Source organism: Gymnoscopelus braueri, assembly GCF_963280865.1.
Source record: "Gymnoscopelus braueri genome assembly, chromosome: 4".
Taxonomy (NCBI): Eukaryota; Metazoa; Chordata; class Actinopteri; order Myctophiformes; family Myctophidae; genus Gymnoscopelus; species Gymnoscopelus braueri.
The window spans coordinates 22,023,081-22,044,940 of NC_137605.1; the positions used below are offsets into that span (position 1 = coordinate 22,023,081).

The 21,860-nt window shown below is 42.4% G+C and overlaps 1 protein-coding gene across 3 annotated transcripts in view; it reads left to right on the forward strand.

Moving 5' to 3' along the window:
• trak1a (trafficking protein, kinesin binding 1a) overlaps positions 1-21,860 on the forward strand; it is a 42,204-nt gene that overhangs the window by 8,361 nt on the left and 11,983 nt on the right. For 2 of the 3 annotated variants that reach the window (XM_080427677.1, XM_080427675.1), the window contains exons 2-12: positions 4,056-4,250; positions 14,347-14,423; positions 15,553-15,669; positions 15,969-16,069; positions 16,552-16,663; positions 17,077-17,155; positions 17,755-17,885; positions 18,093-18,167; positions 19,211-19,348; positions 19,756-19,832; positions 20,269-20,508. In XM_080427677.1, coding sequence (XP_080283803.1) covers positions 14,373-14,423; positions 15,553-15,669; positions 15,969-16,069; positions 16,552-16,663; positions 17,077-17,155; positions 17,755-17,885; positions 18,093-18,167; positions 19,211-19,348; positions 19,756-19,832; positions 20,269-20,508 — 1,121 coding nt within the window. In that variant the 5' untranslated portion in view covers positions 4,056-4,250; positions 14,347-14,372. Of the gene's footprint in view, positions 1-4,055; positions 4,251-10,603; positions 11,050-14,346; positions 14,424-15,552; positions 15,670-15,968; positions 16,070-16,551; positions 16,664-17,076; positions 17,156-17,754; positions 17,886-18,092; positions 18,168-19,210; positions 19,349-19,755; positions 19,833-20,268; positions 20,509-21,860 lie in introns of those variants that run through there. The other variant, XM_080427676.1, reaches the window with a different exon arrangement.

The window sequence follows — 21,860 nt, forward strand, 5'->3', positions numbered from 1 at the left end:
TAATACTTTTAACACATAATGTATACAACAGCGCTCAACGTGAACTTATGCAGGTTTTCATTACAACTAAAACACTACAGAAGCAGATTTCATAACACACCATCAACCAGAGGGAGGGAACTAATAAGTAAAAGACAAGAGTGAAATTCTACCTTGGAGAATTATTGCACTGAAGGCTGGAAGTACTTTGGTCATACTATCTAACATGAACTGTAAAACACATGTTCTGTAATTGGAGTTAGTTCCTCAGGAAAGAAATTATGCTTGGTTGTCACAGCAAAGCATTGCAAAGCAGAATTCCTGAATGAATTTATTCAATATTTGATTGAATAAAAAGTGAATGGGTGAAATGTCCATTCAAGTCTTTGTAATATGATCAACTATTGCTTTTCTATAGAGTAGTTGTTCCTATTAGTGTCCATTTGTGTTGTAATTAGGTTATAGATTCTGTGATGGAGACACATTGGCTGTAGTGTGTGTGTGTGTGTGTGTGTGTGTGTGTGTGTGTGTGTGTGTGTGTGTGTGTGTGTGTGTGTGTGTGTGTGTGTGTGTGTGTGTGTGTGTGTGTGTGTGTGTGTGTGTGTGTGTGTGTGTGTGTTTTGCTGCCTCAGCAGTCATTCCATCTGGATTAGGCAGTAACAGCCTTGTGTGTGTGTGTGTGAGGGAGAGAGAGAGAGAGGAAGAGAGAGAGAGAGAGAGAGAGAGAGAGAGAGAGAGAGAGAGAGAGAGAGAGAGAGAGAGAGAGAGAGAGAGAGAGAGAGAGAGAGAGAGAGAGAGAGAGAGAGAGAGAGGAGAGAGATGCAGACTGACTGAAACAGTGGGGGTTCACACAGGATGTGTGTGTGTGTGTGTGTGTGTGTGTGTGTGTGTGTGTGTGTGTGTGTGTGTGTGTGTGTGTGTGTGTGCACACGCAATGTGCATGCATACGACTGCTGACAGAGTCTTGGCCTTTGTAGACAGTTAACAGCTTTACAATGACTGTGACTGTACACTGAGCTCTTACTCAAATTCTTATGTCCTAACTCCATACTGTACATTTGGGATCTACAAGCTCTCAACGAGTCGCGATGCGACACTTGTAGATCGGCTATTATCGCTGTTCACCATATGACAAAGTATATAGTAAAGTATATTGTGGTTAACACAAGTAACACAATGGAAAAAAACAAAGGAAGTGTTCCCATGTAGGTTAACCACATGAACCCAAGAATCACTATTCTGGGCATGTCCTAATAGGCAAATATTTGGCAAAAACAGCAGATTGACAGGCTCACAACATGTCGCAGTGCATTTGAGCTTGTAGATCGGCTATTAGCGCAGAAGAGCTTTTTTTGTTGATGGAAAAATGCAGGGGACCAAGTATAGAGCCCTGGTCAAATAAATATATCGGCTTTAAGTGGTTGAAGATGAACATTCTTAAATAGACTTGATAGATAGATAGATTTTAACGGCCCTCACATCCAATGTGGCTGCTCCACATTCTGAACACTTTTCCTGTTCCATACTGTGCTAAGTAGACCCTGGAAGACGGAAGCCTGGTTAAGATGACTTGATTTTCCACTGTACCTCATAGATCATGTGCCCTCCAGTTAAAATAGTATGGGCGTTTCAGAGGAACACTGTTGGCTGTAGTTGTGATGGCACAGCAGAGAGCTCAGCTTACTGCCCTGTTTTATTACAGTACTTATTGTACAGTGTTAAAATGCATACTGTATGTTCTGTTTGTTATACATTGAATTAGAATCAGAAAAGTAAATGTGCAGTGAGTGACAACCCATCATTAAACCAGTTCATTAAAGACCAGTTCATGCTTTACAAGTGAAGAACATGGCTTACTGTACAGGATTCACGTAGGTCAACAGGACACTGCAGTAAATACATTGAGGCATTAAGACTACCTAGGCAATTAGTTATTTCCCTATTGTGTCTTTTTATATATACATAATTTATACAATCATTTATTCATTCCATTTCTTATTTATTTTACACATAATACAACATATGAATTATGCTGGGGGAAAAAAGACAAAGAAATATGCAATCTTTGGACAATTTGTGGCCCCAGGTTTTATTTTATATTTACATAATCATTGTGTATTTGTAGAAATCACATTTTCATACTGGGGTGTTTTTGTCAGCGCATTAAGGCACTCATAAATCATAGGGCATTGTTGTTTTTCCCTAGCCCTTGTAAAGAAGTAGTAGATAACCCAGTACATATCCTCTTTTTAGAAACACCTTGAATTTGAGACCGTCATAGCACTCCAGTTAACTTGGTATTAGCGTCCCGAACCTCTACTACAGTACAATAGGAGTCAGAACAGTGTATTTTTCCTGTGTTTTGGTCAAGGATAGTTTGCACACTTTATTATGAGAAGTGAACCTGGGACTTTTAGGCAAGGAAGGAGATAGTTCTTCCAGCCACTAGCCTACCCAGCTTGGTTACCATAGCTTTTTCAAACCACAACATGTGGTGTTGTGTTTGGTAACCATGGAGTGTGTACAATTTTCCTGGCTCTTATTAGCACAGTCACAGTGACGCCTAAATGTTAACACAGAACTACTGACAACCTACCATTGACATGGTAGTCACATTCTGTGTAGCATACATTCAGACAGTACTGTAGACTACTATACATTATTAGACTGTAATGTTTGTTGACATCGTAATGTTGACAAAGAGCTGCTGGTAGTGGTGGTGCAGTCCCTCAAACTGCCACCTGAGGTCCTCCTAAACCTTCCGTTGCCACTTGAAGGAAGAATACAGCTCCAAACTGCCAGAGGAACTCAATTTGTTGACTAAAAGGTTGCCAGTTCAAATCAGTCCTGTTAGGAAAATCTCAGCAACTCAAGGTGCCCTTTACAAGGTATTTTACCACCAACAGGTCAGGTGGAGCCGCTTAGTGGCCAACAGTATGGCCAGTACTGGTCATACTAGTGAGGTGTGAATGTGTGTCACACTAATGCCAGATTTATACTTGGTTGCGCATCGCGTTGCACACCGAAAATAGCCGATAGACAAGCTCACAACATTGCAAGAATGCGTTGTAGATTGGCTATTTTTGGTGTGTGACATCAGCACGCAACTAAGTATACTGTAAATCAGGCATAACAGAGTAGTAGAACGCAGCATCAGTCAACAATCCCTGATTTAGATAAAGGGTGAAAAGGGAAGAATAATTTCTGAATACACTCCTTTTTTTTAAAGGGACTACACCATGAATTTGAACTTTTTCTTCTTTTTTGTGTGTTTTTGGTCTCCCCTACCTCTCCTCTATCCTCAAAAATACCCCAGTTTGAACACTCAGGCTTTCACAGCAAATCTGGGGTTTTCTGTAAATTGGTCTAAAAACAGGCCAAACTGATTTGGTCCCCCTGCCTACGTCACGTCAGGGAACAATTCCTCCCGTTTTTCAGTTCCAACCAAAAAAATAAAATAAAAATAAAAACTTTCATTTTTTTCTTTTCTTATTTAAAAAAAAAACTTTTTCCACACAGAACCAGGAGATAACATGCATACAAACTGGCTCAATAGCGCCCCGTGCCAAATAGGACAATGTGGTATTGCAGGTGAAAGTGCTTTATAAGCCAGAGAGAAGTTAGTTGGAATGAGTATATCTGAGGCTTGATTTAGGCTCAAACCTTTTGAAAAACGTTTGAGGGACATAAACAATATGATATTAAATATTTTTATTTTTTTTTAAATTCATGGTGTAGACCCTTTAAAGGTAATTTAGATTAGTTTTTTTTCAGTGAATCTCATAGTTTCACCAACCTTGTTCTTGTGAATGTGTGAATTGCTTTTATGCTTATAGGTTAAGTATTTATAAAGATTATCATTTCCATGTGGCCAAATGAGGCGCAGACCGCCACCAGACTAGGACATGCACACAAGCAGCCAGCCCAACCACTGAACACGGCATTGAGATTGGACAGTGAGGCCATGCCGTTATTAGACTCTGTCTTGTTTCTCAAATGTGTAACCTCCCATCTGCTAAAGCTGTAAATATTTAACCATTAAGATTAAGTAATTCTGTCTCTTTCCCTCTGTGCAGATGTTTGTAACAATACAGATTTGCCGGAGCTTGAGATCATCAGCTTATTGGAGGAGCAGTTGCCCGTCTACCGGCTAAGGGCAGATACTATCTTCGGCTACGATCAAGATGATTGGCTGCACACGCCGCTGGTCGCCCCCGACGCCGCCTTTGACCTCACCACCGAGCAGATAGAGGAGACTCTCAAATACTTCTGTAAGTCACCCATTCTTTTATCAAATGAAAGTGAAACAAATACCCACATCAAGTCAGCAAGTTAATGCTCTTATCAAAGATTTCAGGATATCCTAAGTAATGTTTGAAACACCACTATACTTCATTTAGTCAATACACATGGCAGTGCTTGCCTCCTGACGGAAAGTTGACGCCGAAGTAGATTTATCCTTTAAAGATAAATTATTTTTTAAAGAAGCTTTATCTATTTTATCAGACTGACAGAGGCAGGGGACAGCATGCAACATACAGTACATGAACCGGATTCAAACTTGTGTTATTGAGATTAGCTTACTATAGGGGTAGGGGAAGGTATACTAACAGTTATGTTTTGAATCACTTGTTCAAAGTTTGTCTGAACAACTGTTGAACTGTACTGTGGCAATAAGATTTCGAAATCTGTACTATCAGTGAAGATACATGTATTCTATTGTATTCTATTCTTTTGTGTTCTGATGGCTATGTGGTCATATGGGCGTGGATGTGACATCTGCACAGTGTTGCCACAACAAATGTAGACATGGCCGTGGCGTCTACACAACCTATGATGGTGGAGACTGTGTGTGTTTGTTTGTTCGTGTGTGTGTGTGTGTGTGTGTGTGTGTGTGTGTGTGTGTGTGTGTGTGTGTGTGTGGGGGGGGGGTGTTTGTGTGTGTGGCTAAACTAAGAGTTGTCCTAAGGCTTGACCTTTCTGTCATCTCATTTACCTGGACTCACACAGAGAGAGAGAGATGCAATCTCACAAAGATAATAAAAGCAATACAGAGTGGTCAGTCAGGTCTCGTGGTTAAGGTCTGCTGACCTACAGTCTAAAAGAGTTCTCAGGTCTGGTGTGGTACATTCAGTCTAAAACAGTTCTCAGTCAGGTCTGGTGGTTAAACAACCATACCAGTGGTCTGTCATGTTTAACACATCCACTATGACTCACGGTGTACTTGGCATTAAATGTTGACCATTTTCCTAAGCATACTGCTGTTTGTTAGATTTTTTGCGTGCGTATGTGCAAGTAAATAGCATTGGTGACCCCTCTCTGGTTGAAAATGTGTTAATTAGTGACATCAAGTGCTTCAGTGTCTGGTCACTGTCCACACTCATAGAGAGTGTTGTAATTATGTAATGATATGTAATTAATTTGGTATGATATAACATGATATCCTCATTAAATATTATTTATTTATTACATACATAAGACATGTTGCATCAGATAGGGGAGAGGCCAGATGATGACACAACAGGCAGCCGACCAATCACAGTGGAGCCTCTGTGCCTTACTCCATGTTGTGATGACATTCCCACCATGTGAGTTGTACAGGAAGTAGGACAGAGGAGGAGGGTGAGGGGCTTCTGATTGGCTGATATTCTCCAGATGTAAATCATCTGCCAGACGTTCTGTCTGAGTGTTGTAACTGTCAGTCATACAGAGAGCAGCAACAGATAGATACTGGCTTAAGTCAATTGCATTTGTATCCATACTAAAAAGTCCTGTGGCGGTCTCATGGATCTAAATCAACCCAATGTGTGATAGGAGCCGCCAAGCCGGGGTTCAGTGAAACACCTCCTCCGTCTATATAACAAGGTATTTATTCTAAGCACATCATCCCATGAATTGGTAAAAATCGTGATTTTATTTTGTTTAATTTTTTTAATGTATTTCTTTTTTTAACACAGTTTGTAAAATGCTGAAAATGTTTTATAACATAGAGTTGGTTATCAATAAAAAAATTTTTTGGAATAATGTCAAGTAATTTACAGACCAAAAAATAACATTTAAGGAGCAATTCAAAAGATGACACTGATTTTATGAGATCTTATGAGAATGGCCACTCCAGAATGCTGGTCCCATATCTAATAGTACTTTTGTATCATGGAGGTTGTCTGTTAGCCTCCATGTAGCATGAGCTATGCCAACACTACAGCTCTGTCCTGCCAACTGGCCTCATATGCTGCTCCTGCCTTGCTGGAGTCGGAGCCTGTTACTATAGCAACCTTTCAGAAGGACAAAGTAGGCGAGGGGGGGGGGTGTAAGGGATGATGCTGATGTAAGACTGGAGGAGGGTCCAAGCTGAACAAAGCGCCTGCCGATTGGTCTTGTATAATCTGTAATCCCGCCCACTTGCCTGAGTCATCATTGTCATCATTTCTGCTGCAAAACCCGTGACTGCTACTGCTGCACTGTTCTCTTCTTTCCCTCCCTCTTCCACTCTCTCTCTCCCTCTCTCCATATCTCTCTCTCTCTCTCTCTCTCTGTGTGCATTAATGGTGGCAGTCCATGTGTGTAGCGCTTTGCAGGATGTTTTCAAAAGGACACAGCAGGTTTGTAGGTATGTAGAGGACAGACAGATACAACAGACCTCGGAAGGCAGCCGATAGGTTGAAGGACAGACAGGAAGATAGGTGGACCCACGAGAGGATGGGACATTGTCACATTAAGGTAGTGATTTAAGGCTGGACGGATAGTTGAACAACTACCCAGACAGACGGGAGGAATTGTTAGATACAGGGACAGACAGGCGTAAGGACAGGACATTTTGGAAAGCTGTTTCTCACTGAAGGGTGCATTCATGTCGACATCTAAAGGATGGACAGACAGGATGGACAGAAGGACGTTAGAGTATTAAGGATGTTGGGATCATAACAGCAAAGACAACTCTGAGACAACGCACCACATAAGCATCATCGTTAGGATAAATGAAGATGGCATCCAACACAGCGGCGGTCTGATTAATCCGGGACAAGATAGGACATCCTTAAAACATGGGACATCTTACATACTGTCACTGACGAGAAATGTCCAGAGTCCCGACCGAACCTTGTACCAACGGGTGAGCCCCTAAGCATGCTGGGACACAGGAATCTCTAGAGGAGATCTGGTGACTTGACCGACCATCTGAGGACAAACCAGGTGTCTTAAACTCTAAACATGCTGGGACATTGGAAGTGCCAGAGACATTGAGCTGAGCATGGTGGGACACGGTAAAAGACATAGTCGTGTCTCTGAACAGTGAGACGTGATGAATAGACGAGGACAGGCGAGAGACCGGAGGTTTGTCAAGGCAGACTACTATGAGCTGGATTGGTACTATGATGAATGTACTGATGGTAAGGGAAGTGCATTCTGCTATACCAGTCAGACACACACATAACATGTCACATCCATACTCAGACATAATTTCATAGCAGATCCTCACCAAATGGGGATATTCTCCTTTCTAACTTAATAAAAAAATTACAGGAAACTAAGGGCAGAGAAGGTGAAGGTCTCCAAACAAAATTGAACCGGGGACACATTTGCTTTGATCACATCCTGTGCACCTCGCGGTGAGAATGAATGGGTTTTGTAACTAGCTTTAGCAGACGGTGATACCAGCTATTGTGTTGGTATTAACATGCATGCATGCAATGCACATGTATGTGAGTGTGTGTGCTGGTGTGTGGTAACAGGGCTGATGACACTGGGTCATGTGACTTTGTTGACAGGTTTTGACACCGCAGTTGGTATATTACCTGCCTTCTTCTCCTTTCTCATCCTCCCTGCCTCCCTCTCTCCATCGCCTCTACGTTTCCCTCCATCTCTCTCTCGCTCTCTCTCTCTCTCTCTTTCTCTCTCTCTCTCTTTCTCTCTTTCTCTCTTTCTCTCTTTCTCTCTTTCTCTCTCTCTCTCATGGATTCTGGGTGTGATGTTTACATGCTATCATCATTTCTTTGCAGCACATACAGTGCTTGGTAAAGTCACTCTGGATAAGAGCATCTGTTAAATGCCTAAGTAAGGACAATCTTTTTTAAAAGTACAAGATATTTATGTTTATCCTAGCTAATTACCCGAAGAGCAGACTTCATTAAAGATGAGGAGACTGCAGCCTCAAGTGCAGATGATCAAATGAGTAGAATGACAGTAGCTGTTATGGCTGAGTGAAACCACTAGATGTATTAGTGAGAGTAGAGAAGCAGAAATAGAAAGCAGCTGGGGGGGGGGGGGGGGGGGGGGTTATTCTGAGCTGGTACGAGAGAGCGAGTTGGAAGTAGGTTGTCATATATTTAGCTCATTGATTTGCAAGACTGCCTCCATAGCAGCCTGCCAATGGTTCTCTGGCATCCACAGACCTCTAAAAATGAAGGATGGATAGAGGCTGACCAGAGGGTAGGGCTGCTGAAGGAGGAACTATGGGGCTGGTAGACTGAAGGACTAAAGGACAAAGCTGTAGTGATTCAATACAGCTTTAATAAACTCTGTTCAGTTCAGTTTACACTTTATTCAATCCATTTTACACAAGTGTACAGTTAACTGAAAGGCATTTAACGTGGGGCCGTGCTGCAGTCCAAGCACACATAAGTAAAAGCAGTACACAATGTAGATACTGTACCTAATTCAAAAGTATGAAAGTAAAGCACTGATAGTTGGGTACAGTACATGGTAGTACAGTAAATCATGGTGTTACAGGTGATAAATCCACATTCAAATTATCTGCTTCCCCGGCTGATATTTGAATTTTGTTTATGCAAGTTGATTACTGAAATTAATGGAACAGACCAATGGCATCCTCAAAGAATTATGGTATGCTTTGCAGTAGGACTGAGCGATATGGACAAAATCAAATATCAAATAATTTTGACCAAATATTTGACCTCAATATTGATATTGTGCCTTTATTGTGGTAATGGCCATTGGTCGCAGTAATGCCTAATAACAAAGTGGCTAAGGGCAAATAATAGAACGACAAACTGTCAGGTATGTTCAGATACATCACTTTACTGTAATGCTGCCTTTAAAACCAAGGAAAGACAACACTTCTGCCATATCATTACAATATCCAAAATCCAGGACGATATCTAGTATCATATGATGATGTAGAATAGATATATCAATATATTGCCCAGCCTTGCTTTGGAGAATTGTTGTCAGTATTGTAAAATATATTGTTAGTTAGTGTTGTTATGGTAGTTGTAGGCAATGGAATAAACATGCTATGATCACCAGGATTATATATTGCATATGTATATACATAATCGAGGCAAAAGTTTTAAAAAACTGTGATATTGTTTTGAAGTCCTATCGCCCAACCTACTTCCAACCACGTATAAACCAGCAGAGCCATATAAAGAGTGAAAATGAATAGAGTGAGAGAAGAGGTGGGAGGTCCTGGGCTGGTTTGTGCCGGTATCTAGGACTGCTTGCTCTATTGTGTTCATAGGAATGTGGGGGTCCATTGAGCTCGCCCATTCAAGCAGGTTTCAGACCCGTTAGAGTAATTACAATGATTAGGAGGCTAACGAGGGGAAACCGCGTCACCATTTGATGTGGTGCATATTTAGAAATGTGAGATGAGATCTGCTCAGATGACTTGGCACAGAAATACTTTCACACGTTTATCATTTCACTTATACATTATATATTAATTTGTGTATATATATCGAACAATAAATGTTAAATAACCATTTTTAATAGTCTTGCACTGCTTAAAGTAAAGGAGTAGATGCTTTCCTGTCTGTCTGTCTCAAATCAAGAATTGTGTGTGTGTGTGTGCGTGTGCGTGTGCGACTGTGCGTGTGCGTGTGCGTGTGCGTTTGGGTGTTTGGGTGTTTGGGTGTGTGCTCATTTAATGAACTAAGAGCTACAACATATGAAGTGTTGTCTTAAAAAAAAGAAGATTAAGTTTATAATTTAATAGTATTTTCACTGTGTAGCTCCTGCTGCTGTGAGTAGTGTAATCATATGTGCGCCGTGCGGTCATTCACCTGTGAATGTATCATTGTGTTTAGCTCCACCCTATGAACAGGTGTGGGTTTGTTATGGTTCGCTCCAGACTGCCCTGTTTCCATAGAGGCTGACCAGGACTGTACCATTTTCTCTGCACTAGCAGGGGAGTTTTCAAACGGACTCACCTGAACCATCACAGGTGTCTGTCTGAGAGATGGCTCGCTCCACTCTACTCCCATAGCTGTTGACTTGGACTGTACCACTTCAAACTCATTACATGGGGGGGAGACTGTAAATTGATGTCTGAATTTAAAAGCCAAAGAATTAAGGGGATAAAGGCTACATTAATGTATTATTTTAAGTTGTTTTATTGGTCATATGTACAGTATTTTAACCTAGTAAACCGAGAGAGCTGTTTGCTGGACAGCTGTCAGAGTAGGTCTGCCCTGTTCCCTAACTCTCAAATAGTGTTGGCTGATCAATAGCCAATCAGAGAGGAGAGAGGGAGGAGCAAGGATTGCTAGCTGTCTGGCAGACAGATCATAGATCACATTCACACACACTCACACATACACAGGTTCACTGACTCACACACAACACTCACTGATCCTGCAAAACATCGATATACCCTTCAACACACAAACAAACACACACACACACACACACTCAAATGTGTTTCACAGGTAGTCTCACACTCACATAGAGTATACATAAACTGATGGAAATACATACTTGGACAATGTTTCATACAAAGATATACCGGTACACATAGCTGCACACCCACAAATACTGATTAACAGATAAACACCCGCCCACAGAAAGATTGTTACTCTGTGTGTCTCTCGCACTCGCACACACCTACATTCACATTCCCAGCGCCCTGACATGGCGCTGTGGATGGTGTGGTTCAGTACATAGTGGTGGGATTTTGGGGGGAGAGGATGGCGCTGTCCCCTCCTCCTGAGGGCAGCGAGGACAGTCTGGAGTACTCTGACCAGGTAGAGGAACAGGTCTGTCTGCCCGGACATCATGAGAAGACAGAGGAAGAGCAGGATGAAGATGAAGAACAACAGGTTCTCCGTGAAGGTAGTCTGCGGTTCTCCCTTTGCTTTGTTTAATCACCTCTGGGTGCTTCCCAGTAGAGCCACAGTGTTCTCCTGTTGGCCACGGGGAGTTGCCCGGTGTACCCACTGTACAACCGCATTGTACAGTAGGTATAGATGCATTGCTTAGAGGCAGTTTGGTGTTTAGCTCCATGTGTTTAAGACTAAAAGGTGTCCTCCCTTATTTTGTGTGAAGGAATTTGACCTGAGGCAGCATATTCTGTGTCTTTAGATAAACTATCGCATAATGTGGATACAGTTATTCAATACAGTGCCATTGTACCTGCTTTTGTTCTCGCATTTTTTGTTTTTGTGGTTTCGTTGTTTTGCTTAGTCACCTGTCTTTGTCGGTCAAGAAGCCCTGAAAAAACCCTGTTAAACAAATTATCTATCAAACTACAATGTATTATTTACCTGTCCTTGAACCTGGTTGTCTGGGTCGTGGCGTTGTAGCAGCCAGTAACGCCAGGCTGCTTGTAATTGTACACCTCTGGCCTTATTGTGTCTGATGGCCGTAAAGCAGCTCCACTGAAAACCACAACTCACCAGGAGCACTTATATTTGATCACTTATACACTTGACACCCCAATACACACACACACACACACTCTCTCTCTCACTCTCTTTCTCTCTCACTCTTTCTCGGTGGAGGTGACGTGTCTCTGTGTCTGTGTCTGTGTCTGTGTCTGTGTGTGTGTGTGTGTGTGTGTGTGTGTACATCTCCTGTTGATGGTCACACTGATTTATTTCCATGGCAATGTGCCCACCTCTAACAACACACCCACCACTATAGGCGAGACTGTTATTTTTGTGCATGCGCGCGTGTTTGTGTGTGTGGGCAAGCCAGTTACTATACTGCTTGTACGACCCTGCCTTGGTTTCAACATGGTACTGTATCTCACATCATTTGGTAACACTTGCTCATAAGGTACCCGTAATTAACGCTTAATTTATGTTTACTTAATACATGATTTAAGCGTTAATTAAGCTTAATTCATCATGAATTCATCATGAATTCATCATGAATTCCTTGTAATTCATGTTTTAAGTAACTTTGCTTAACTAATGATTAACAAATGCTGTTAATTAATGATGAATTACAAGGAGTTCATGATGAGTTAATGCTTAATTAATGCTTAATTAACGCTTAATTAACGCTTAAATAATGTGTTAAGTATCATAAATTAAGCGTTAATTACAGGTACCTTATTAGCGTTACCCATCATTTTAACGCTTCAGTTTCAATTTACACAGATTCAAACCTGTGACTTCATAGTTAGCTGTGTGTCTGTGTAGCACATGTAACGGTTCTGTGGCGGCAGTGGTTCAGGAGGTAGAGCTATCTAGTAGCCGGGAGGTTTCCAGTTCAATCCCCAGCTCCTCCTGGCATCGTGTTAAAGTGTCCTTAAGCAAGACACTGACTGAACCCCTAACTACTACCAATGAGCAGTTTGGTGTCTTGACTCTTCCATGGTTGCCAATGTTGTTGGTGTGCGAATGTGTGTGCGTTAAGTTGAGTGAATGTAACTCACAATGTAAAGAGCTTTGAACCCTCGACAGCAACTTTAAAAGAACCATCATGGTCACTGGCATTGATGCATACTGTACATCACTTTGTATTTATTGATTATTGAACCACAGGTGACAGCCATTAGGTTGTTCAGCCACCTAGTGTAGTCCACATAACCAAGACTTGATTACGTCCAAGGTTCAAGTCTCACTTTGAGACCTGTGTTGCATGTCCTGCTCCTTTTCTGCTTGTGCTACACTTTCCTATCAGGAGTAAAGCTGAGAAGTCCATGAAATGTCCTCTGTCTCTGTCCTGTAAACACACACTGGCACTCCTGTGTGACAAACATGGAAATTATGTCGTTTTGCATCAGACATCAGACCACTCTGTTTTGCATCGTTTCCATGGGAGTCTTGTTCAGCAACTACTTTATTGCCCTTGTCGTCACGATGGCTAGTGTCAGCCAAGAGACTCTGAGATGTGTTGATAATTCCCATAATGCATGTCCTAGACAGCTGCCCTGAATTGAAGTGTCACTTTGTACTTTCAAGGAAAATGACAATAAAAAAAATCTTTTACTGCAATCATGACTCAGCCTAACAAGGTCCAAGGAACTTTAGCAATGTCTACCCCGTCACCGCTGGCATTTTTGTGACAAATATATAAGCAACAGGTCAAAGTAAACCCTGAATGATAGGCAGCACATGAGTGGAGGTTTGGATAAAGCTATTTCTTCAACCACTAGTTGTTGGTTGAAAACGGTTCATGTCCCTTAACAACTTTCAAAATCTTTAAAAAATCTTCAGACATACCGAAAATAGCCGTTCTACAAGTTCACAATGCATAGCGATGCAACACGTTGTGAGGTTGTAGATCAGCTGTTTTCAAAATGTTTTATGTTATATGTGACACCATCATAAAACAAAATAAAGTATAAAATATGGCTTAAGTGGTTAAGCCTGTACTTGTTGTATGACGCTAGTTGAAAACAACTGATTTGTTTTCAACGAGCGACAAGGTCGTACAACAAAGTATAAATTGGCCATTAGACCTTGCACTTTGCAAGTCGCTCTGGATGAGAGCGTCTGTTGCACGCATACATTATAAATTGTAGGCAATTTAATTAGTTCTGTTGGAACCTCTTGGAGTCCTTGCTGCTGTGTCCTGTATAAGGTGGGGGTGAGAGATCTTGGATGTTGATCGATGTTTTAAAATGGGCGTGCTTGGGGACTTGCCCTGTATCAACATTAAATATCTGACCTATTCTAAACCACTCATTAGCTAGACATGGCTCATTAGCACATGTGCATACACAAAGATGTGCATTTGTGTGGACTTATATTTGCTATCACCTGATATGTTGACAATGGGTGTGTGTGTGTGTGCGTGTGTGCGTGCGTGTGTGTGTGTGTGTGTGTGTGTGTGTGGGTGTGTGTGTGTGTGTGTGTGTGTGTGTGTGTGTGTGTGTGTGTGTGTGTGTGTGTGTGTGTGTGTGTGTGTGTGTGTGTGTGTGTGTGTGTGTGTGTGTGTGTGTGTGTGTGTGTGTGTGTGTGTGTGTGTGTGTGTGTGTTCAGTATTGGTTTGTCATGTTACCACAGTTACCTAAGAGTCTCTCTTTTTGTCTTTCTCTGTCTGTCTGTCTGTCTGTCTGTCTGTCTGTCTGTCTGTCTGTCTGTCTGTCTGTCTGTCTGTCTGTCTGTCTGTCTGTCTGTCTGTCTGTCTGTCTGTCTGTCTGTCTGTCTGTCTGTCTGTCTGTCTGTCTGTCTGTAGTGTTGTGTTCTGACAGAGTGGGCCAGATGACAAAGACGTACAATGACATTGACGCTGTCACTCGACTGTTGGAGGAGGTAAGACCTGAACAATTAAACGGAACACAAAAGATTCCAAATGTCCACAAACATGACAGGGAATCAGGTTCCAACAGCACAACAGTAAAATGTGTCTTGCGTGTAGCCATGTGATCAGAGATCTCTGCCTTACTCATACGTTTGGTGATATTTAAATTCAGTGAATGGACTAAAACTGGGTGGAAACCAGGAAATTTAAAACATAGCAGCTTCACAGAAAGACTTTAGGGCGGTCGGTCATACGAGATGGTATTAGGATTGGTTTTCAGCGCAGTAGGCATAGGTTTGTTACTGCCGGTTTTCTCCGGCATTCAAGGCCATTCATTGAATTTAGATTTCCCCAGACATAATATCAGTAGGCAGAGATCTGTGATCGTCTGGCTACACAAGACTAGTAGAATATATAAATGTATACATTTTTAAGAACTGCTTTTCAAGATAGCTAGTTAGCTTGAAAAGCAGTTCCTGTCGGCAAGCAACGCAATTAGGCTCAAAGCAACAAACCAAAAGCTGCAGAAGTCAGTTGTCCTTGTGTGTTGACCTTGACCCTCTGTTGTGTTGTGTTGCTCAGTATCACCTTGGTGAACAAGTCATTCTAGAAGCAGCCTCTAGTATCCTCCCAGTTAGTCAAAAACCAGGCAGAATAAAAGAAGGAATGTGAGTCGTTGTAACAACGTCACACAAGCTGTTAATTACTCGAAGGGCTTTCTACTGAGACTGTCTTGATGTCCATAGAAGTCCTGACATTCTTACACAAGCTGATCCTAACCCTAACCCTTATAAATAATGATCAAAAGTAGCTCAATGTGTTTTACAAGCAGCGATAGAACAAATACAGATGTAAAGATAATGACAATTGATTAAAAGAAATTGCCAGGCTATGCAAAACACTTTGATACACAGTGGTTTACACAGGCTGGTGGATATTTTCCAACAATATAACAAAAAAAAACTATGATGTGGCCCTTTAAGAACTTGTGGATGGAGATGATGTAAACACAGTGACAGATCATTACAACAGAGTAGTGATAATTAATTAATTAACAGCTTACATAACATTACTCAAGATGAATAGCTCATTGCTTCTAAGGGGGTAAAGTTAACCAATCCGATGTGTGTCTCCGTACAGAAAGAGAGAGATCTGGAGTTGGCAGCTCGTATCGGCCAATCACTGCTTAAGAAAAACAAAACTCTCAGTGAGAGAAATGAACTACTGGAGGAACAAGTAGAACACATCAGAGAGGAGGTACGTCACTGTGCGGGGGTGTATATGTACTGTACGTATGTGGGTGGGTGTGTGTGTGTCTTCAATTACCTACAGTGTATACTCTGAGCTCAAATCGCCCTTTCATTCTCTGTTGTCTCAAATATCTGTTTAACCATTCTGCTGCTTTCCTGTGTGTGTGTGTGTGTGTGTGTGTGTGTGTGTGTGTGTGTGTGTGTGTGTGTGTGTGTGTGTGTGTGTGTGTGTGTGTGTGTGTGTGTGTGTGTGTGTGTGTGTGTGTGTGTGTGTGTGCGTGCGTGCGTGTGCGCGTGTGCGTGTAGGTATCTCAGCTTCGTCATGACCTGTCTATGAAAGATGAGTTGTTACAGTTTTACACCAGCGCTGCTGAGGATAGTGATGGAGATTCTACTATCTCTACCCCGTAAGACTTTACTCTGCTCTACTGTACTCTAATCCAGTGTTTCCAAAACATGTAAAAAACTGTGAAAATAGACAATCTTTTAGACTGGCTATTTTCACTATTAGAATGTGCTTAAATTGTTTAATTCATAATGTACTTTTGGGTCCCGGGGAGACACCAAATGCATGTTTTTGGTCTCGAGCTGAAAAACTTTGTGAACCAATGCTCTACTACTCTACTCTTCTGTACTTCCCTCTACTCTACTCTTCTCCTTTCTCCTTGTCTCTCCTTTGCTCCTTTATTCTCCTCTCATCCCCTGTCCTTCCCTTTTTTCTAACATTCCTAGTTTGTATTCCCATGATTACCAGTTCATCTTTTCATTCTAATTCCAGTAGGATTGAACACAATGTAATGCAATGTCATAATGTGATGCAATCATTACAAACGCCATTAGAATGAGTTAAAAATCCTGATTTAATTTGTGTGCATGCATGTGTGTCCAGGGTTCGTCCCAGTATCGACTCCAGTATTTCAGTTCCCCTCCATTTTCCTCTGGATTCTCTGCACAAGAAACTCAAAGACCTGGAGCTAGAAAACCTGTCATTGAGATCAGAGGTACACACACACACACACACACACACACACACACACACACACACACACACACACACACACACACACACACACACACACACACACACACACACACACACACACACACACACACACACACACACACACACACACCTTCTTCCAGACGGCTCGCCCCCCTTGGAGCAACGCCGTAGGAGGGCAGGGGGAAAAACCCAGATTTGTGTGTCCAGCTCTCAAGTGGTTCTGATCTTATTTAAGGGAGTGGGGACCGTAGAGAGCAGAAACAAACGTATACAAATGTTAACAACATGGTGTGTGTGTGTGTGTGTGTGTGTGTGTGTGTGTGTGTGTGTGTGTGTGTGTGTGTGTGTGTGTGTGTGTGTGTGTGTGTGTGTGTGTGTGTGTGTGTGTGTGTGTGTTCGTGTTCCCATCAGGCCAGTCACCTGGAGATAGAAACCATCTCCTATGAGGAGAAAGAACAGCAGCTGGTTAATGACTGTGTTAAAGAACTACGTGAGTTTATCATTGATGGTGTTGGTGTTATTATTACAGGAGGATATCTATTCCTACATCATTAGAATCAACTGCATATACCAGTTGATTTGAATGTTATATGAATAGAATCCTTTCCTCCATGTCCTCACTAATTTAAGCCATGGACCATATCATTTTTATGGAGGACAACATTAGTGACACTACAGCATTCTGACAGGAAGCACTTTATCTAGTTACTGTCCCGAATGCTCTCATGTAGCTACAGTAGGAGACAAGCCATCTGGAGAGTCAGTTATTGGTTGGTTAATTTTCATTTTGTTAACATAATCTTGTAGTTGGGTAACGATAAGCTAAACCATGGAAGCGGCCGGCAAGAGAGAACGCCTCAAGATGACATTTAGCATTATAGATAGCTGGTTAAGCTTACGGCTGACCAGCAAGGCTTCTTTATTTGGTGTCCAGAAATCTATGGATCATTCACTGATATTCAGTTTGCAACTGCCAATTGGGACATTATTGAAGTGCGTCACAGTTTTACTGTATTAAAAGACTATGGAAACTGTTTGTTTATTGGACGTGTGTTGACTGTCTGTGTGGTGGTTGTTGTTGTTGTCCAGGCGATGCCAACTTCCAGATGTCCAGCCTGGCAGAGGAGCTGTCCAGGAAGTCAGATGACGCCTCCAGACAGCAGGAGGAGATCACACACCTCCTCTCCCAGATCGTAGACCTGCAGAAGAAGGCCAAATCCGTACGTGTCTGCAATTTACATTTTATTTCAGAATATTTCAGTCATTTCACTGATAGCTGTTACCCAAGGTTATAACAGTTATCACCCTAATTTATAGTCCATCGCACACTTGCCAAAAAACAAATTTTGAAGCTAACAATAATCGCGGTGTGTGTGTGTGTGTGTGTGTGTGTGCGCGTGCGCGTGTGTGTGTGTGTGTGTGTGCAGTACGCTTTGGAGAATGAAGAGTTGACTCAGCACCTGGGTGCAGCCAAAGATGCTCAGCGACAACTCACAGCCGAGGTAAGGACCTCTCTAGTGGAACATGCATGAAGCCATTTTGTTGCCCAATATACGGTTCATACAGAATTACCTTTGTCATGTGATAAAGTGACGCCACAGGGTGAAACATTAAACCATACAGGACATACATACACACACAAAGGGTGTGTATGTATGTATTCACATATTGTCACATTACAGAACATACAGTCAGAGAGTCTGTGCTTAAGATAGTTTACAGAATGTAAACAAATACAGCAGCTAATTCAGGTCTAGTCTCATGTCAGACTGAATCACGGTCTGGGATAGAATGTCAAGCCTCTGATTGGCTGGACGGTAACAGAAGTCCATGGTTGGTCCGTGGTTGGTCTAAAGGGGTCTGTGGTTGGCCAATATATATGTCTGTCACACATTTATTTTGGTCCTTAACCAATTTTCAATAGAGCACCAGACATTAGATACCTGGCTACTGTGAGTGTAGTTCAGGTCAGATAGTTTGATTGAACAAGAGGCATTCCATCAGTATTGATATAAAGTACAACAGCATGGAGCTTTTTATTGTAATGTATCACTCTCCTTTGTATGACAACGCTGACAAGGTAGCTAACGTTAGCCTCTTATTTACCCAGTCAGTAGGGGCTGACTGTTGTATGTTACTTGGCAATAATGGATTCCTGAAGGAACTATAGTTGCTGGCAGAGACAAATGACAAAATCATAAGATACTGTAACTCTTTATACATAACCCACTAGTTGATAAAGAGTTTGAAGTATATCTGCGATATCACACTTCATATCCTGTTGTTATACGGCTGTGATTATCTCGGTCTAAAGCCTTGTGCGTACGACCAAATCACTACTGTGCTGATATACAGTAGTAAAACAGCGCAACCTTTCATGTGTTATTGCTTAATCACCAAATCCCCAAAATATTTGTGAGAGCTTGCATCTTTGTAAACTGCTTTTAAAAGTTAAAACTGCACAATTGAATCTCAGAATTATTGCTAGTGTTGTTAAATGTGTTGCTGTTGCTGTTCTTGATCTCTCCTGTTGGGTGTGCTGTAGTTGCGTGAGTTGGAGGATAAATATGCAGAGTGCATGGAGATGCTGCATGAAGCTCAGGAGGAACTGAAGAACCTGAGGAATAAAAATCTACCTCTCAACACATCAAGACGCTTCCACTCACTGGGACTGTTCCCTATGGTGAGAGAGATGGGTAGATAGATGGAGGGAGAGAGAAAGAGGGATTGATGGAGGGAGGGAGAGGAATAAAACAAGCTTTCGAGACACCACATGGAGGGAGGGATAGTGGATGAATGAGATGCATCAAGGAAGGGAGAGGCGGATGGTAAGAGGGAGACAGAGTGGGGATAAATGGATGGATGGAAAGAGGGAGGAGTCAGAGAAAGGGAGCGGATGGAGGGAGAGGGGTGGAATTAGAGGGATATCAGTATACATTGTATTTATTTAACAGCAGGTCTTGGAGGTAAAACATGCTAAAATTTCATTCTGGAATGCAATCTTCATTGTCAACACAAGACAATTCCTATTGCATGAAAACCAAACCATTCTGAACAAGAGACTAGTGAATATGTGCTTCTGTCTTCCAGGACTCTCTTGCTGCAGAGATCGAAGGAACCATGCGGAAGGAAATTAAGATGGAAGACCCAGATGTAGAAGAACAGAAGTATGTTTGCTCAGAAACCATCTACCTTTATCATTGCTGTTAGTTATTGTTATTAATTACGGTTAATATTATGTCCAATTATCGTCATATGGATACAAATGTATACATTTGTCTCTGGTCCTCAGTTCTCCAAGAGTCACTTTCTGGGTTGAAGTCAGGGTGAAAGGTCAGAAAGTTAACTCTAGGGTCAAGGTTAAGGTTAGGGGATGAACGTAGTCAGTGAAAGGGGAAAGTTCCCAGAAATATAGTGTAACACGAACTTGTGTGTGTGTGTGTGTGTGTGTGTGTGTGTGTGTGTGTGTGTGTGTGTGTGTGTGTGTGTGTGTGTGTGTGTGTGTGTGTGTGTGTGTGTGTGTGTGTGTGTGTGTGTGTGTGTGTGTGTGTGTGTGTGTGTGTGTGTGTGTGTGTGTGTGTGTGTGTGTTTGTGTGTCTTCAGGCTCCATCCAAAGCGAGTGTTCCAGACTGTGAAAAACCTCAACTTGATGCGGCAGCAGCGTTCAGCGTCAGGCCACTCCCCCATGAACATCCCAGGGTCCAATCAGACGTCATGTTTCACATCTGGGCGGTCCAGCAGGGTGAGCTCGCCGCGCTCCAGCTCCGTATATGGTAGCGACACAGGAAGTGGCTTCATCCTGGACAACAAGAACAGCAGCATCCTGGAGGCCCCTGATGACGGGTAGGACAACATGACTCAGCATTTTACATTACTTTTATGTTACATTAACTACGTTACATGTTAGCCTTGAGAAGAGACGGCTTGTGTCTTTACATAAATACAGGTCTATACAAGTGAGTTTTAAAAAGCCATTGCAATAATTTCTTAAGTGATTCCAATTAAGCTAAGTGATGCTCATGAAAAATGACATCTTAATCTGGAAAGTGTTGCGCTGCCATTTTTTATGACAATAATAAAGTACAAGGATCAGGTCCAAGATCAGCACCATTACTAGGAACCAATAGTGAGGAGTATTTTGTAACCCTGGAAAAGTGTAGCTTGGTGTGTGTATTGTTAATCAATTTAGCATTTTGTATGTGATTATTTGGGTATGATGAAGTAAATGTTCATGTTATACTTTGGGGTACTGAATGTATATGTCACAGGGAGATTGGAGAACCAGGGAAATTGAAGACAAAGCGCTTGTTTTTAGGCACGGGGCTTCGGGGCGAGGCAGGGCTTTGATGCGACGCGGACCTGTCTTTTGTTGTCCCCCCCACGTAGCAACCAGGAAGCTACGCTAGGGGAACGCTGAACACGCGTTCACACGCACACGTGATAATAGTTATTGTCCATGACGGAGGCGCGCCGACTCAGCAGAGCTTGAGGCCGAGGAGGCGCGAGTGCCCGCGCTGACCGGCCGATGCTCTGCTAGTCGAATCAGCATCGTCCGAGTTGTGAACCGATAGGGACAGAATACTTCTTTTCATGGATCACTGTGTGTGTGTGTGTGTGTGTGTGTGTGTGTGTGTGTGTGTGTGTGTGTGTGTGTGTGTGTGTGTGTGTGTGTGTGTGTGTGTGTGTGTGTGTGTGTGTGTGTGTGTGTGTGTGTGTGTGTGTGTGTGTGTGTCAGGGAGAAACTAAAACAAAAGCCAGAACACAATAAAAGTATCTTAACAGTCCTGCTTTCAATAAACCAAATCGAAAGCATGAGCGCGTGCGCGCGCGTGTGTGTGTGGTCGCGGCCATATATGTTTGTGCACTTTAGTTGGGAAGCCTGGCTTGTGGCTCCCTCTAGTGTTGTTTCTAAATTGAAAGCATGAGCGCGTGCGCGTGTGCGTGCGCGCGCGCGTGTGTGTGTGTGGTCGCGGCCATATATGTTTGTGCACTTTAGTTGGGAAGCCTGGCTCGTGGCTCCCTCTAGTGTTGTTTCTAAATTGAAAGCATGAGCGTGTGTGCGTGCGTGCGCGCGCGCGCGTGTGTGTGTGTGTGGTCGCGGCCATATATGTTTGTGCACTTTAGTTGGGAAGCCTGGCTCGTGGCTCCCTCTAGTGTTGTTTCTAAATTGAAAGCATGAGCGCGTGTGCGTGCGC